The 14,406-nt window shown below is 40.4% G+C and overlaps 1 protein-coding gene across 11 annotated transcripts in view; it reads right to left on the bottom strand.

Annotated features, from left to right (window-relative positions):
* Positions 1-820: 820 nt before the first annotated feature.
* Positions 821-14,406, bottom strand: part of LOC116942633 (KH domain-containing, RNA-binding, signal transduction-associated protein 2-like) — a 55,242-nt gene continuing 41,656 nt past the window's right edge. For 2 of the 11 annotated variants that reach the window (XM_032954781.2, XM_032954782.2), the window contains 5 exons: positions 8,514-8,584; positions 5,970-6,028; positions 3,882-3,968; positions 2,291-2,734; positions 821-992 (listed from right to left, as the gene is read on the bottom strand). In XM_032954781.2, the coding sequence (XP_032810672.2) occupies positions 2,703-2,734; positions 3,882-3,968; positions 5,970-6,028; positions 8,514-8,584 (249 nt within the window). In that variant the 3' untranslated portion in view covers positions 821-992; positions 2,291-2,702. Of the gene's footprint in view, positions 993-2,290; positions 2,735-2,854; positions 3,969-5,967; positions 6,029-8,513; positions 8,585-14,406 lie in introns of those variants that run through there. The other 9 variants (XM_032954772.2, XM_032954773.2, XM_032954777.2 and 6 more) reach the window with 9 other exon arrangements.

Here is a 14,406-nt window from a genome sequence, read left to right as displayed (position 1 = left end):
ATTAAAATCATAACGTGCACAAAGAAAACAAACTTACCGGAAACGAGTGAACTTAAAACAGTAACTAAGTAACAAAAGTAAATATCCAATAAATAAGTAACACATAACTGGTAGACATGTAAGTACAGTTTTAGCACTGGTAGATTGCGCACTGTGCAGAGAATCGCGGCACTACGGTAGCGCCGTTGCCTCGCCCCAAACCACCACCCCCCACACCTCTCTCTCCTCCCAGCTCTCCCGTCGCCGGTAAACAAAGTGCGCCCACTTCAAACATCGTCGTTTTATAGTACAAACAATTCGAATAATTTAAAACGTGATAACATGTGCAATTTTATTGTGAGTGGTTTATTCAGCAGTGCTTTAGTCAAAGGTAGGTGTTGCATTGTGGATAGTCCTAACATGAAAAAATGTAACGAGTTATGACATGTCACACGTGTAAAATATTTTAGGGATAGCCCACACCTCCATATACCCCGCAGGGTCTTGTTTTGTTTGTAAAAAGTGGTATATCCCGTGGGTTATATGCGGGAAAATACGGTACTTGGCTTCCATAACTCTCCACATGATAAGCCACTTTGTTGCGCTTTCATTTGTGGCCAGGCCACTTCTGAAAAAGAGATATATCGCTCAATGGGCCTCACCTGGTAAAATAAAAAAAAGTTTAGTTTAAATCTCTGATTTTTTTTTTAATTAAAGATCAAGGTAACAAAAAGTTACGAACTCTGAAGTATTTCAAGATGTTTTATAGTTGTAAAAAAAAAACAAGCTTCTGAAAAGACACACGTAGGAAAAGGCACGAAAAAACTCGCACGCATATTGGTCGATTTTATTGCCAATATTGTTTATTATATAAATAATTGATTTTATAAATTGTTAAGAGACCAAGAGGATGTGAAGTAAAGTTGTATAGCTAAAAGGTAAAAACAAATTAACAGTTAAACCAAATCCAACGTGAATAGTTGGATGGCCGGTGCTTTATTCGCAATGTTCACCTGAAAGACAGCAAACAATCTGTATAAGTTAACATTTTAACTTACAAACATAAAATAATCATCACACACATGTACAAACGTACATCAAACACTTCTAAAAATAATTATAAATATTTAAACATATTAGCAATTAATTTCAAAGCCTGCCAGTGACTCGTAACAAGTGTTTTGTTTCCCAAAATATATATACTTCCTCAGCTTTCCAGAATGTACTAAATGATTACGTATATTTTAATAAATGTAGGAATGAACATAGAATAAATGGTCAAAAACATGTATATACGTATTGATGCAGTCTATGAGAATGGTACATTCAGGTTTTCCATGTGAACAGTGTTCTGGGAAAAGAATCACATCAAGAGAATTACGTCATAAATTCAGCTCTACATTTGTCCACCTTACTGGAATATTATTTACGTCAAATATTGTGTCCAGGGACACAAATGAGATGCAGCATATAATTTATTGTGCGGTCACAGTAGAAGCATGGGGTCACATGCCATTACGGGACAAGATAGGCAGTAAATATTTAAAAGACATTACATGCATGTGACAGCATAGTAAATAACATAAGTTAGGATAAATTACTTATAACAGTGTCAGTGCATCCATCACGCTCCTTGGACAATCCTGTAAACATTGTGGGTGATTTGGTGGATAAGGGGTCTTCTCAGCCAACATTAGGAGGCACTTTCTAAGGTCTCAATAACCCAATCAACAATTAATTGCATCGTGAATCAAACAGAACTAGCGTTGGTGATAATAGACATGCCAAAAGCAGCTCGCCAACTTTAAAGCAACCTGGTAATAGACTTGTGCGTGTACTAATAATCGACACGCAGCAATGAAACTTCAGTTGAGATACTGGTTGATTAGTTTTAAGCTTTTATTTTTATTCAACTATGGAATGACAGGTGATTAATGGTAATGATGACTGAAATTACACTGTGCACACATAGCATACATGTGGCATACCCACCCTCACCCTTGCTGTTTATGGAGGTTGCATCTCTTACGATGAAAACTCTTTGCAAAAAAGTATCTTACTGTGGGCTTATCAGTCTATAAATGTTTCACTTTAACCAAGTCTAACACAATGTCCCTTCACACACAGTTGGCAATGCTAAATGACCCGTACAGATGGAAATCATTCAATCCATGCCCTGTTTCTGTGACTGCATGAGGTGTGATCATATTCATAAATGCATAGACGCATTCAGTTTTCTTAAATGTAAAGCATATCTATTTAGTCACGACTTCAGAGGGATGCAAAAATGAGCTTTATAAAAGAGACTTACCTACCAAGTAGTTTGCACCTGGGTACAACAGTACTATCGTTCTCCTAAAGCAAGAAAAAGTGCGAAATTTAAACTCGGCTCAACATTCAATTATTTCGCAAAGATTTAAGCACATTATTGCCAGTATTCTAAAGCGCAATGACAATAACATATTATCTATGTAAACCCATCAGTCGTATCATGTAATTATTATTCTAGACGTAACATCACAACAAATTGTAAACATTCTGCAGCAGTGCATTGGTATGAATTGCATTCATTAGATTTGTATTAATACATATTATACTGTGATACATTTTAAAGATATATTTTAAGATAGTAGCATTATAAACAAGTGTATTGTATTTCATGCTCGCTGGAATATTAACATTTACCATGGCATGTATTACGTTGCTTTTAGTTTGTATTACCTTTAAATTAGTACCCCTGGCATTAAGACTCTTCCTGTTGAAATATCAAGTTACATTTTCTTAGTGCATCTCGTAATTAGTGTTGTTTTGTTTTACAAATCAATTAACATAAATTATAAAGTTTTATGCGATTAAGACAAAGTATTAGGGTTACCTTCTATTGCTGGGGTGCTTATTGCTTTAGAGATCCTTTGAAATCCCCTAAATTCTCATTCGAATCAGCATGGATTAATCAAACGCGCCTGCCTATAGATATGTACGAGCGGGGTTAACTAGCGTTGAGACAACACAAAGGTAACTTCGTTTTAGCACAGCGTTAAAGTTGGATTACTTGCAGGTGAAGTTTACATTTTGAATAGACGGTCGAGTGCAACGGCAGTTAGGCCGCGATATAATTTTCCGTGAATTTCAAATACAGTACAAGAATACAACCGTTAGTCAATAGACCAGTGTGATGCTCTGAACGTAATTATATTGCAATGTTTCAAAGCAAAGTGTTTATGTCACTTATAAGATTAAAGTATTAACCGATATATTTAAAACAGCACACAGAACTATGTAATAATATTACTTTTATTCATACAATAACATTTTATGCGATCGATTTAAGCAAAGATTATTAAATCAGCATTATAGATTACGATTCAAATGTAAATTGTCTATAAAAATGATCTTACTTTAATTCACATTTAATCATTATTGATAGCAGGGTACTTACTTTATATTTAACAGCAATTGTACTATAAATAACATTTGCCTTTGCTTTTAAATTGCATCTATTTAAGTATGAAAACAAAACTGGTATTTACTTAGTGTAATTGTTTAAAATATTAGATCTTCATGCTTGCCATAATTAGAATACAGCTTAAAACAAATAAGGTTTACAGACAGCTTGCGTTTTAAAAAGTAGTTAAATTGCTCATGATCGTACTTATTCATCCGACAAACTACATATCATCGACGTATAGGTTTAAACATTTCACTACAGACAAGCGATAGCTGTAACAAAATTTGGCGCACACAAAATGCAAAATGTACACCAATTCGTAGCAAAGTACGCGAAATGTGTGCGTCAGAATTACAGCCACAAAGTCTAACACTACGTTTTGAAAAGGTCACGCGATTAAGACTAGAACAGCAGAAAAATATCGGTGCACAACAAACAAGATGTCAATAGATACCATAGGGGTGTTCCCTGTTGGCGCCCTTCATGCTCCACACTGGCGCTGCTTTGAGGAGGCCATGAGTATTGGACCACCCATTTTGACCTACAGCAACAACGACGACCGCGTTAGGGCTATGTAATACAGAATCAACGTGGATCTTGGCGAGTAAATTATGCGCTGTTCCATGAATGGTTGATAGAAGTGAGATTTTTTTTTAAACTGACGTGCGCTTCATTCTCCGAGCGTAATTTGTTGATGTGGTGACAATGTGTTTATCAGCCTGCATTCCGATTGTAATTATTTATAGGTGTCTGTGTCTGAAGCAGAATGGTCTATTTTCTCAAAGAAGCTCTGACCAATACATATTTATGTTGGTGACCTTGATACAATCATGTAGATGGCAAGGGCCAGTCTATTTATACAATGCTAATTTGAATTCTCACTAGTTGGTAACCATTTAATCAACCCCGGAGGCTTATATAAGCAGAGTTAATGTCTGACCGGGTTTTAAATTTGCACGCTATGTGCACAGGAGCCTGAACTTCAGTCACTAGCTCTTACCAGACTGAAGGCACATTGGCTTTACGGCAGCAAAGCCTTTATGTGCTGGTTTCACTTGTTAATACGCTTCATCAGCACAAGTAAAGCACTGCTTCTGAAGCATGTTGTGCTTTGGGCTGTTATAGGGAACACATCCCCCCTTTCACTAATGGGCCAAAAATGGTGTAGGTTTGTACTAAAATATCAAATAACCTGCTCCAAGATGTCACAACAGTTTAAACTCTGCAAAGCAATGTGGGAAAAGGTCACGGTATTCTATTTCCTGACTTGCAATGTGCATGCCTAGCAGAGTGAACATATAAGCAATTAAAGGCTGTAAGTGTGGGCTTCTAAATGTATAATTAAAATGTTCATAAAGCATTACATTTGGAGCATAAGTGAGTACGACTGTTACGATTGAAAACAACGTATCATCTCAAATGCATACCAGTTTCATATGAACAAAATCAACAATGTCACGTAATTCACTGAATGTCATCTAAAAAATATCAGATTATTGCACACGGAACGTGCCACCTAAATGGAATATGCAGTGTTGGATTTATAATCATAACATATTAAATTCAATCCACGGCATAACTGTATGCGATTTTCAGTAAATGTATTTTGGCAAATAGATTCTAAATACACCATCTAAATAAATATATTATAATTTACAGACCCCTTTGTCGATCCACTTCTGGAAGGCCTCTTCCACACGAGTTCAGCTATGGGGGCATTTTTATGACACTTCACTTTGCTGGTCAGTGTTAATTGATTGAGGGGACAGGAGGGGCCAGGTCTTGTTCAGATAATGCTCTCCACTGATGTTAGCCATGGCCAGCAATGAAATTCAAGTCACCGTGGGGTTCAGAACGCAGTGTAATAACCAGAGTACCACTGCTCTCCCTCTCCCCACTGTGAATGTATTTATTGACTACTATATTTACCCAAGAATGTCAGTGTGTAACGCGTGTGACTTCACTCCACGTCCCAGCCCCCCTCATTAATAATCATGAACAGGTTACGTCCTCATGGGACTGCGTAGCGATTCGCGCACTGCGCTACGAACCCGGCGACCCGAGTTCGATTCCTGCTCACGGCCACCACTGGTGACGATTATTTGAACCGGTTCTGGGCGTCCCAAAGGTCGACTCAGCCTCAAACGAGTAACTGGTGTGGTGTGTGAACATCGCCACTGGGGAGACAAAGGCGGCAAGGCGTGGTAAATCCAAGTCCCGGGCAAAGCCGGGTAGGAAAGCTAGTCATCAATAAAACTGAACATTGTGGGCGAGTCTGAATTAACTGCAATATCTTTCTTTGCGAGGCCTGGTGACCACGCTATGATCACATCTTCGCCCCACCTGTTCACTCAGTTTCATCTCGTTCTGCTGGACAAATTCACATTCGGGAGTTATCGCAGTGCCTGCTTAGTGTCCCACCAGCCCTTTAATCCACCGAACCAAAACTGGTGCTGTATATGTGTGTGTTTAAGCTCGAATAAAATATTTCAATTCATTGTCTTTTTAATGTCCGTGTCAAAGTGCCAATGCAGATTCTCACCAAAGTCATCGTATTCTCCCAAAGTAAGGGTATAGCTGTAGTCGCAGTATTCTTCAGCACTGTATAATAAGAACATACCAGACAACCATTCATACGATAAAATGTCAAAACATTCAAAGTACAGGTGGTCCTCGGAGATATGTCAGGTTATATTCCTAGAAAAGGTGCCACAAGTTGAAACGATGTATGTCTAGACCTATTTTCCCAGAGAAACAATTATATAAAAGGGGGTAATGTTCCTGATGAAAGTCCGATATGATTTTTTTTTATATATATGAATACAAATCACATGTTGAATCGACTACCAATCATATATAGAGTACAATGATATTATTACGAAAAGTTTTTACCTTGATTCCTCGTAATCCTGGCTTATTTGGACTGAATACAGTCATAGCCTTTCTGCCATGTTCTTTTCAACACCATCACGAAATCACTGACCTTTCCCTTCATCAGCCATTTTTAAAGATTAAATCAATCAAAAATGCGTATACATCAGCTAAGAATGCAGAGAAGGTTTAGCACCGGAGGGCGAAGTCGGGAGGTAGATTGACTGGGTGACGTCCTTCCCCTGCACCTCCGATTAGCACGGTGGGCTACATATGGTGTGAAAGATGTTTAACATACATATGTAATGAGCGACTACCGACACACGTCTAGTAGAAGGCTTCTTATTTATTAAGAGCACACAGAGCGATAACACTTCGTAACGCGGCTACACACTAGGCTGTCCAAACACGCAGCCCCTCTCCGTCCTGCGCTACGCTGGCTGATTGACGAGCGTAGTGGCGGCGACGGAGCTGGTCTTGCGGAAGCACAGCCACGTGGTCGAAGACGAAGAGATGACGACGGCAGCGATGCAACCAGGACCCAGACCCCACACTAACAGCCTCAAAACTCTGGTTCTGTGCTCCTTATATCTGCTTGGCATGGCCAAGCTCCACCTCTGGCCACGCTCCTTTCTAGAACCTAAGAGACCCTTCCGGATGGTTCCCGGAGCTTCTCGACTGACACCGCCCTTAACATTAACCCCAGATACGCCCCTTCATAATAAGGCATTATGTAATGCAGCTATAACCGTAATTACCCTTACAGACCGGCAGGTGTCACCCTGTCATTACACATACATGCGTACGTATGTTTGTTTGTCTGCAGAACCGGCGCCTCAGTCGGCGTCATTGCTGTAAGTGCGAGTCCAACCGCCATGATTAACAACGTGGCTGTGGCGTTTGGCGACCTGCTGAGAGTGCGGATTGACGTAAGTCGAACCGACTTTAGTCGAGGAACTGCCCGTACTGCTTAACCATCAATATTCAGTCGTGTGGCAGAAATACAATCCGCTATACAATAATCCACAAGTTGTGGATAATAATCCACAAGTTGTGGATTATTGGCGGTTCGCGACTGCTTCTGTAATACATAGCACACCTTGACGGATTTAAAGGGTATCGTGGACCGCAAAACGGCAATCCGTGGCAGTGGGAGACGGGCTAAGGCAAAGCTGCAGGAGCAAAGCTTGCAGGGAAACACAGAGGACTTTATTGAGAAATGTTTAATATATTTGGTTTAGCAAGTTTTATATTTTAGCTTTGCATCTGCACAGACTAGGTGTGCTATTGTGGCAAATCGCCCGATGCTGGATGTAATTACCAGCAAAACGTCGTACTCAAAATTGTAAATGTTGTGGGTTTACTCTGCAACACACTGGTGAGCTGAAGTAGTAACGAATTGGCGTTTTTTTACGTGATAAATCCCTTACTAATTTGGTGTGTCGGGTGCTGGAGGGTTACGACATATTTATACTAACACGATCTAACCCAAAAACCAATATTATTCATAATTTTAGTTGCGAAAGCCTACGTGTTAAACTAGGGGTGCTGTGATTTCTTAAGACATGTTTTTGTAGGGTTTTAGACTTGGATATCAAGTGTAAAAGAAATTCACAAATATTTTCACTTTATGGCAAAATTGCCTAATTGGGTCTTAGAAACACCCATAACCAATTTACTGCAGATTAATTTAACCTCAAGTCACGTAGCTGCACTTCTCCTTAGTCCGCACATTATTCGTTGATGAATGGAGTCTCGCACAGCTTTTCCTTCCGTAATCCGTGCCACACCGCATTCACGCAACATTTTTTGCAGATGATAGAACCTCCCCCAAATAATCCCATATCAACACGAATGTACTGTATATGATTATACAATGTACTGTATAATCATACGCTGTATAATCATACACAGTACATTGTGTATGTTTTCACTTTTCTAAAACATAATTCTGCAGATGTTTTAGGACTGTTTTATCGTTTTATTCACAGCACAGGTTTCACTTTGATATATATGTACTTTAGTTGTATGATGTTATAACAATAATAATCATACTTTTTTTTTATATCACACCTTTTACACCCAGAGCCCTTCATTATAAAATGCGGTAAACAGTGGTATGACACTTCCAGTCAACTGCATTTTCACCTTACAAACAAGAGTAAAGGAACTGAAAATTGCCCACACACCACGCAAAGTACATTTATTTCCATACCTGTTCGTCTGGGAGGTACTGCCGGCACCATAGTCCTCTTCGTATCCATTCTCGTACACATCTTCATAAGCCTAAGTAGATTAAGTCACATGTAAGTAAGTAGAAGATTATATTTTTATGCTGTATGTGAAAAAAAAAGTTAAAGTTAATTTGCAGTGAAATGAAATTAGTGAGGCGTGAGAAGTGGTTAATGAGGAGTGTGGGCGACGCACTCGGTGGGGGTGATGCACGAAGGTCGCAATGAACCCTGCCGTGAGGTGCCACATGCACGCCCACATGGCATCTCATCTGCCAATGAGATGCTGGTGACTCGAGTCGATTTAATTCGCAATTTTAGCAAGGGAGATGTGCAGCCCTGTAATTGCCTACTCGCACCGCTGGTGGCGGAAGGAAATCCAGCGAAGGGAGCTCTGGAGAACCGATTCCACGCTGCCCATACATCTTGGAAGAGCTTAGAGTACCCACACCTTACACCACCATACATGATCTACCGATCGACTCATTACCATTTTAATATATATTACAATAATACCTCCCAGTATAAGCCTTGGCTTGGGCACACAAGTTATTTTTTAACATTATGTTGCATCCAGGGAGTAACACGAAAACGAAAACCAGAGCCAAGAGCCGGTTTCCAACCATTTTATTTTTCGGGATGCAATCTGAGCCAATGTTTTTTTGGCTCCAAATGAAAACTCCTCAAACAAGGGATGCAGTTACAGATTTCAGAGCAGTTTTGCAAAAATAAATATATCTAAATAAATACTGCACTTTGCAGTTCAAATTGTAAAACTAAGGTGTAAAAAAATTGCTACGATCTCTATAAGCCAATAACATGGGGCTGCAGTCACTTGGTGAGATGTCTCATATATTGCACAGTCTGTTCTGGATGACCACAGTCGCACACTACTGGAGAGTTTCTACATCATTAGACCTCCTTTGCCAGTACCAACATGTAAAAATAGGGTTTTTCCCCTTTTTCTGGCAACAAAACTGAAACCTTTTTTTACAAGGATTCATGTCTGCATTAACCACAATACCTGCAGTCAAAATGCAAACAAAAAACATACTATGATAATATATGCATTGTCCTTGAAACTGATTGGTCCACACCAAGGGACGGCTTTCTTTTGAGCCTCGACCCAATTGGTGCTCGACCAGATGACGCCAAAAGGCGTACAGCTCAAAAACAATGCACTATCAAAGTAATGAGGGCTCGGGGTGAGCGTCTACATCATTAGACTTCCTTTACCAGTACCAACATGTAATAATAGGGTTTTTTCCCTTTTTTTCTGTCAACAAAACTGAAACCTTTTTTTTACAAGGATTCATGTCTGCATTAACCACAATACCTGCAGTCAAAATGCAAAAAAAAAACATACTATGCTAATATATACATTGTCCTTGAAACTGATTGGTCCACACCAAGGGATGGCTTTCTTTTGAGCCTCAACCCAATTGGTGCTCGACCAGATGACGCCAAAAGGCGTACAGCTCAAAGACAATGCACTAAAGTAATGAGGGCTCGGGGTGAGCATCTACATCATTAGATCTCCTTTGCCAGTACCAGACAATGCATATATTATCGTAGCATGTGTTTTGTTTGCATTTTGACTGCAGGTATTGTGGTTAATGCAGACATGAATCCTTGTAAAAAAGGTTTCAGTTTTGTTGCCAGAAAAAAGGGGAAAAACCCTATTATTACTGGAGAGTTTTTAAGTTTTAATTTGTGTATAATGTATTCGCATCTGCCATGGTTTGTGCGGATGTGCTTTAGGGTGGACCATGAGCCCTCGTGGGAAATCAAACCCAGGGATATTCTGTGTTGGGTCTTTCAAAAGGTGTTTGTTTTTGAACTCTATTCAGCTCTTCAAGCTTCATCGGGGTTGAACTGGCATTGTTGAAGCTTCAGCGTATGGGTCCAAAAGGGCTTGCTTGACTTAAAGCGATGAAGAGGGATATTGTTAAGGTCCCGATTAATGTAAATGCGACTGTTTCCCTCGATTTGCAGGATCTAGGGAAATAGCAACTGCGTCTAGGCCAGGATCCCGCTTGTTTTTCAGGGATCACTGACTTAACGATGGGGCTGATTCTCCAGAGGATGATGATGATGCACTCCAGGAGTTTATAGGTCGTGCACAGGAGTGATATTGGCCTATAGCTTTTCGGTTCATCAGTTGGTTTACCCGGTTTAGGTATGGCAATGACCATCACCTTCCAGCATGCTTTTAGGATGCATCTAGTTTTCATGTTTTTGGTGTACAGTTTTTCCTTGCATTTCTTCATTGCAGCCAAACCCTCTCTCAATTCCTCTGTGCTAATGGCGGTGGGGTTTGTGAGGAAATTGAGGCCAATGTCTGGGGTAATTGGCGATGGATCTCTCGCTTTATGTTTTTGTCGAGCGGTCCTTTTGTGTTATCCACTAGTTTTGAGGCTATAGAGTTGGGCAGGACTCTTGCGGCCCGGTATTCTGTTGGATTAGCAGCACCAAGATGTCGTAGTAGGGCCCTGGCACAGGGGCTGGAGTGTGTGAAGTCCAGCCTTCAACACACTCAATCCAACCGCTGATGTCTGGCTAATGACTCTCGCAGGACCTTTCCAACCTGTGGGCTGCCCGACTGGTTGTACTGTCAGAACAGGTCCTGGGTATTTTTTTGTTCAACAGCGAGTGGATTATTTACGGAATGCTCTTCTTGGCGGCTGCAAAAAGGAGGGCAACAAAGTGGTGATAGCATTCTGGTGTAGTGGGAATTCAACTCACCAGTCTCTCTGCAACCTCCCTATAGTGGTCCCAGTTGGCTTTGATCAGGTTCCACCTTGGTAGTCGTTTTAACACAATCTGGGGATTTTTATGAAAATGTGGGTGATGATGGGCCAATGTTGACTTTTGGGGAGGCTTGGAGGTATTTTGCGTGATGCGTGAAGTGTGCTCCCACTTGATCTTTTAAAACGATGTTAAGGTCTAGGTTGTAGCCACGTTGCCAGTGAGCAGAGTGGAAAGTTACTTGATGCTTGGGATCGAAAACCTGCATAACCCCACATAGTATGGTGGCTGTTAAAGTCACCAACGTATAGGGCTGGGATCAGTGCACTTTGGAGTGCTGGCTTTGGCCATTTTTAATTAGGGGCTTTGTACACGCTGGTGATGTGTAGGTGGCTTCTTTTTCAGTTGGTGAGATGGCGTATAACTTTGTGATGGCGTTCTTTACGTTTATGGCCGAGCAATATTTCGGGTAGTAGTGGCTCATCATGAGGTTATATCCATGGATGTGATAGCGACTGGCATGTAAGGCATCAAAGATGTAGGTTTCTTGGAGCGTTAGGACGTCAATTTTACGTGTGTTCATTATGTTTGCGACATACTCTCACTTCGTCAAGATGAGTCCCTCAATGTTCAGTTGGAAGATCCTTGTCCCAGGGCCTATCTGGCATGTTGTTTGGCCCTGAACAGGGTCATTGGCGTGGCTTGTGTTGATGCTCTGGAGACTGGGAGATCGATGATCGATGTTCAGTCGCCGCGTTGATACCATTCATTGTGATATCTCACGTAACAGAGTGGGCCGCATGAAAGCTGCCATCTCCCACTCCATTTCTGAAATGTTTACCATCTGTATTATTATTCACACTATTACCGATACCAAAATGAAGCTCTTAAATATTGCGAATACGAAATAAATAACGGTGTTGGAAAAGCATCCCCATATTTACAATGGTATAATGACCCCTTTTAGAGCTGATTCGATTCACTCTCATTGCCCCAGGAACATTTATTGAGCGCCAAGCAAGGTCTGCCTGTACGGAGCGTTCATTACAGGTTCATGCCAAATATTAAAATGGTATTAATTTTCTTGAGGAATGCTGGCCAAATTTGTATTTCTATGTTTCATTGTGTATCCATGTTTGGCTCCAATATTGTCCTGCTTCTGCCACTGTACCTCCCGTTTTCTGTGCATCTACCTTTGTATCTACATCTCACTTTGTGCATTTATATTTGCCTTTGTATCTCCCTTTGTCTTTTCATCTCCATCTTTGTCTGCAAGTTACTACACAGAGAAAGGGAGCGTGGGAAAAGTGCTTTATAAATAAAATGCATTATTATTTCAAGAAATTCAAAGCCAGTCTTTTCCGGTGTTGCAACACACTCAATATTTTGTTAAGAAATGGTAACAATATAAAAACACAAAGACCTCCTCTGATGTGACATGCATTCTATCCTACAATGTAAGCTACACGGGACGTCATTGTTTTCCTAATTTAGAGCAAATGTGCAATATTTTAATCGGTTCAAACCGGTGTTTACAAAGGGTTAACCATAACCGAACCTTGAAAACACACTATGAACCCATTTAACTTGATCAGTTCGCGTGGTTTTCGATAGAAAACCAAACGGTTCGACTCCATTGCTGCAGTGTCTTAACAGCTGATGTAACATTTCCTGTGCTGTGGTTATTCCTCAGGAATCGGTGCTTTTGGCATATAGGCTGGCAAATGCACATGCTGGCCCAGGGGGGCAGTGTATGATCACCAGGCCTCCCAGCTGACTGATGTTGTAAGTGGGGTGTCCTACCGTCCACTCTTCATCATCATAACCTGTCTCTTAGGCCTCTCACACACATGCGCAGTGCTGTTGGAGCAGTAGTTACCTTTGCAAATTGCATGTGCCAGTGTGTTACACTAACACTGCATACAGTGCAAGTCATGTACAGCAAAAGCTCTGTTGTCCGGTAATTTACCTTCAAGAATGTTCTATTAATCAGCATCTATCATAGATGGCAATACAAATCTTCCTTCACACATCCAGAAAAATTCCGACAGCCATCCGGCTTCTCGTGAATGTTGTTCACGGGAGCTTCAGGACGCTGTCGAGCGGTGGTGCTAGTGGCAACCTGTACATGCAGTACTGCACTACTGGATACTGTATTCTGAAAAGGCTCCACTGCTTTTCTACAATCAACTTGGAATGCTCTACAACTGACTGGTGAGTACCTCTGTAAAATAGTCAATTATTTATTTCATTATAGTTAAAATGTAGTCTCAAGTTTTTTTCTTGAAAAGTGTAATGTTACTTGGAAAATATGGTGAACCATAAGTATAACTCTCAGATAACCGGCACATTTCATTTGTCTGGCACCCTCTATTCCCCATGGATGCCAGATTCCAAAGCTTTTGCTGTACATCTTTTACAAAGTGAACTAACACCATCACACCAAGTCTCGGTGGTTTTGGGCATAGACCACTGAGTGGAATATTCATAATTTCTGGTTTAGCATTGTGGGTGAAACCTCACAGCTAAAAGGAACCATGCCACTTTCTTTTTTCAATCAACTGTGCTGCTGGATTATACTGAACACCTTTCTCGGACAATGCAGGTATTTATTTACCCATTTATTTCGCAGCCCTACTTGAAGGACAGTCGTGATAAGCAGCCATCGTAATACAATGAATAAAGAAAATGCTACAATCAGCTAATATTTCTTAATGTGTGTAGTTTCAGTGGGGTATTATAATGAGTATGTATTTTATGTCTTCACAAACCAAACTAATTATACGTAACTAGAGAAACACATGGTCCTTCCAGTCCAATGTTATTCAGCAGCATTTGTCCAAGCATATATATTTATGATGCAAAGAAGTTATATTTGTCTGCTTTTTCACATGTATAAAATCCTCAAGACAGCACGTAATAATTCAAATTATTTTGAATAGCGCTACTGTGATTTTTGCTTGTTTTTTTTTTACTATACTGAATAGGTATATGAGATGGCATTAGGAAAGGCACATTCACAGCCACATATAGTCAGGTAGTAGGGTGCAATAAGCATTACAGCCCTAGCATTCATCGGGAGAACCCCCGTGTCTTCATTGTCGGTGGAAACTGCGCTAGCTTGGTTCT

This window comes from Petromyzon marinus, chromosome 15, assembly GCF_048934315.1.
Source record: "Petromyzon marinus isolate PM22_M1 ecotype Great Lakes invasive population chromosome 15, UKy_Petmar_22M1.pri1.0, whole genome shotgun sequence".
In the NCBI taxonomy this organism is placed as follows: Eukaryota; Metazoa; Chordata; class Hyperoartia; order Petromyzontiformes; family Petromyzontidae; genus Petromyzon; species Petromyzon marinus.
The sequence above is the reverse complement of the archived record's forward strand: the minus strand, read 5'-3'. Positions and strand labels throughout refer to the sequence as shown.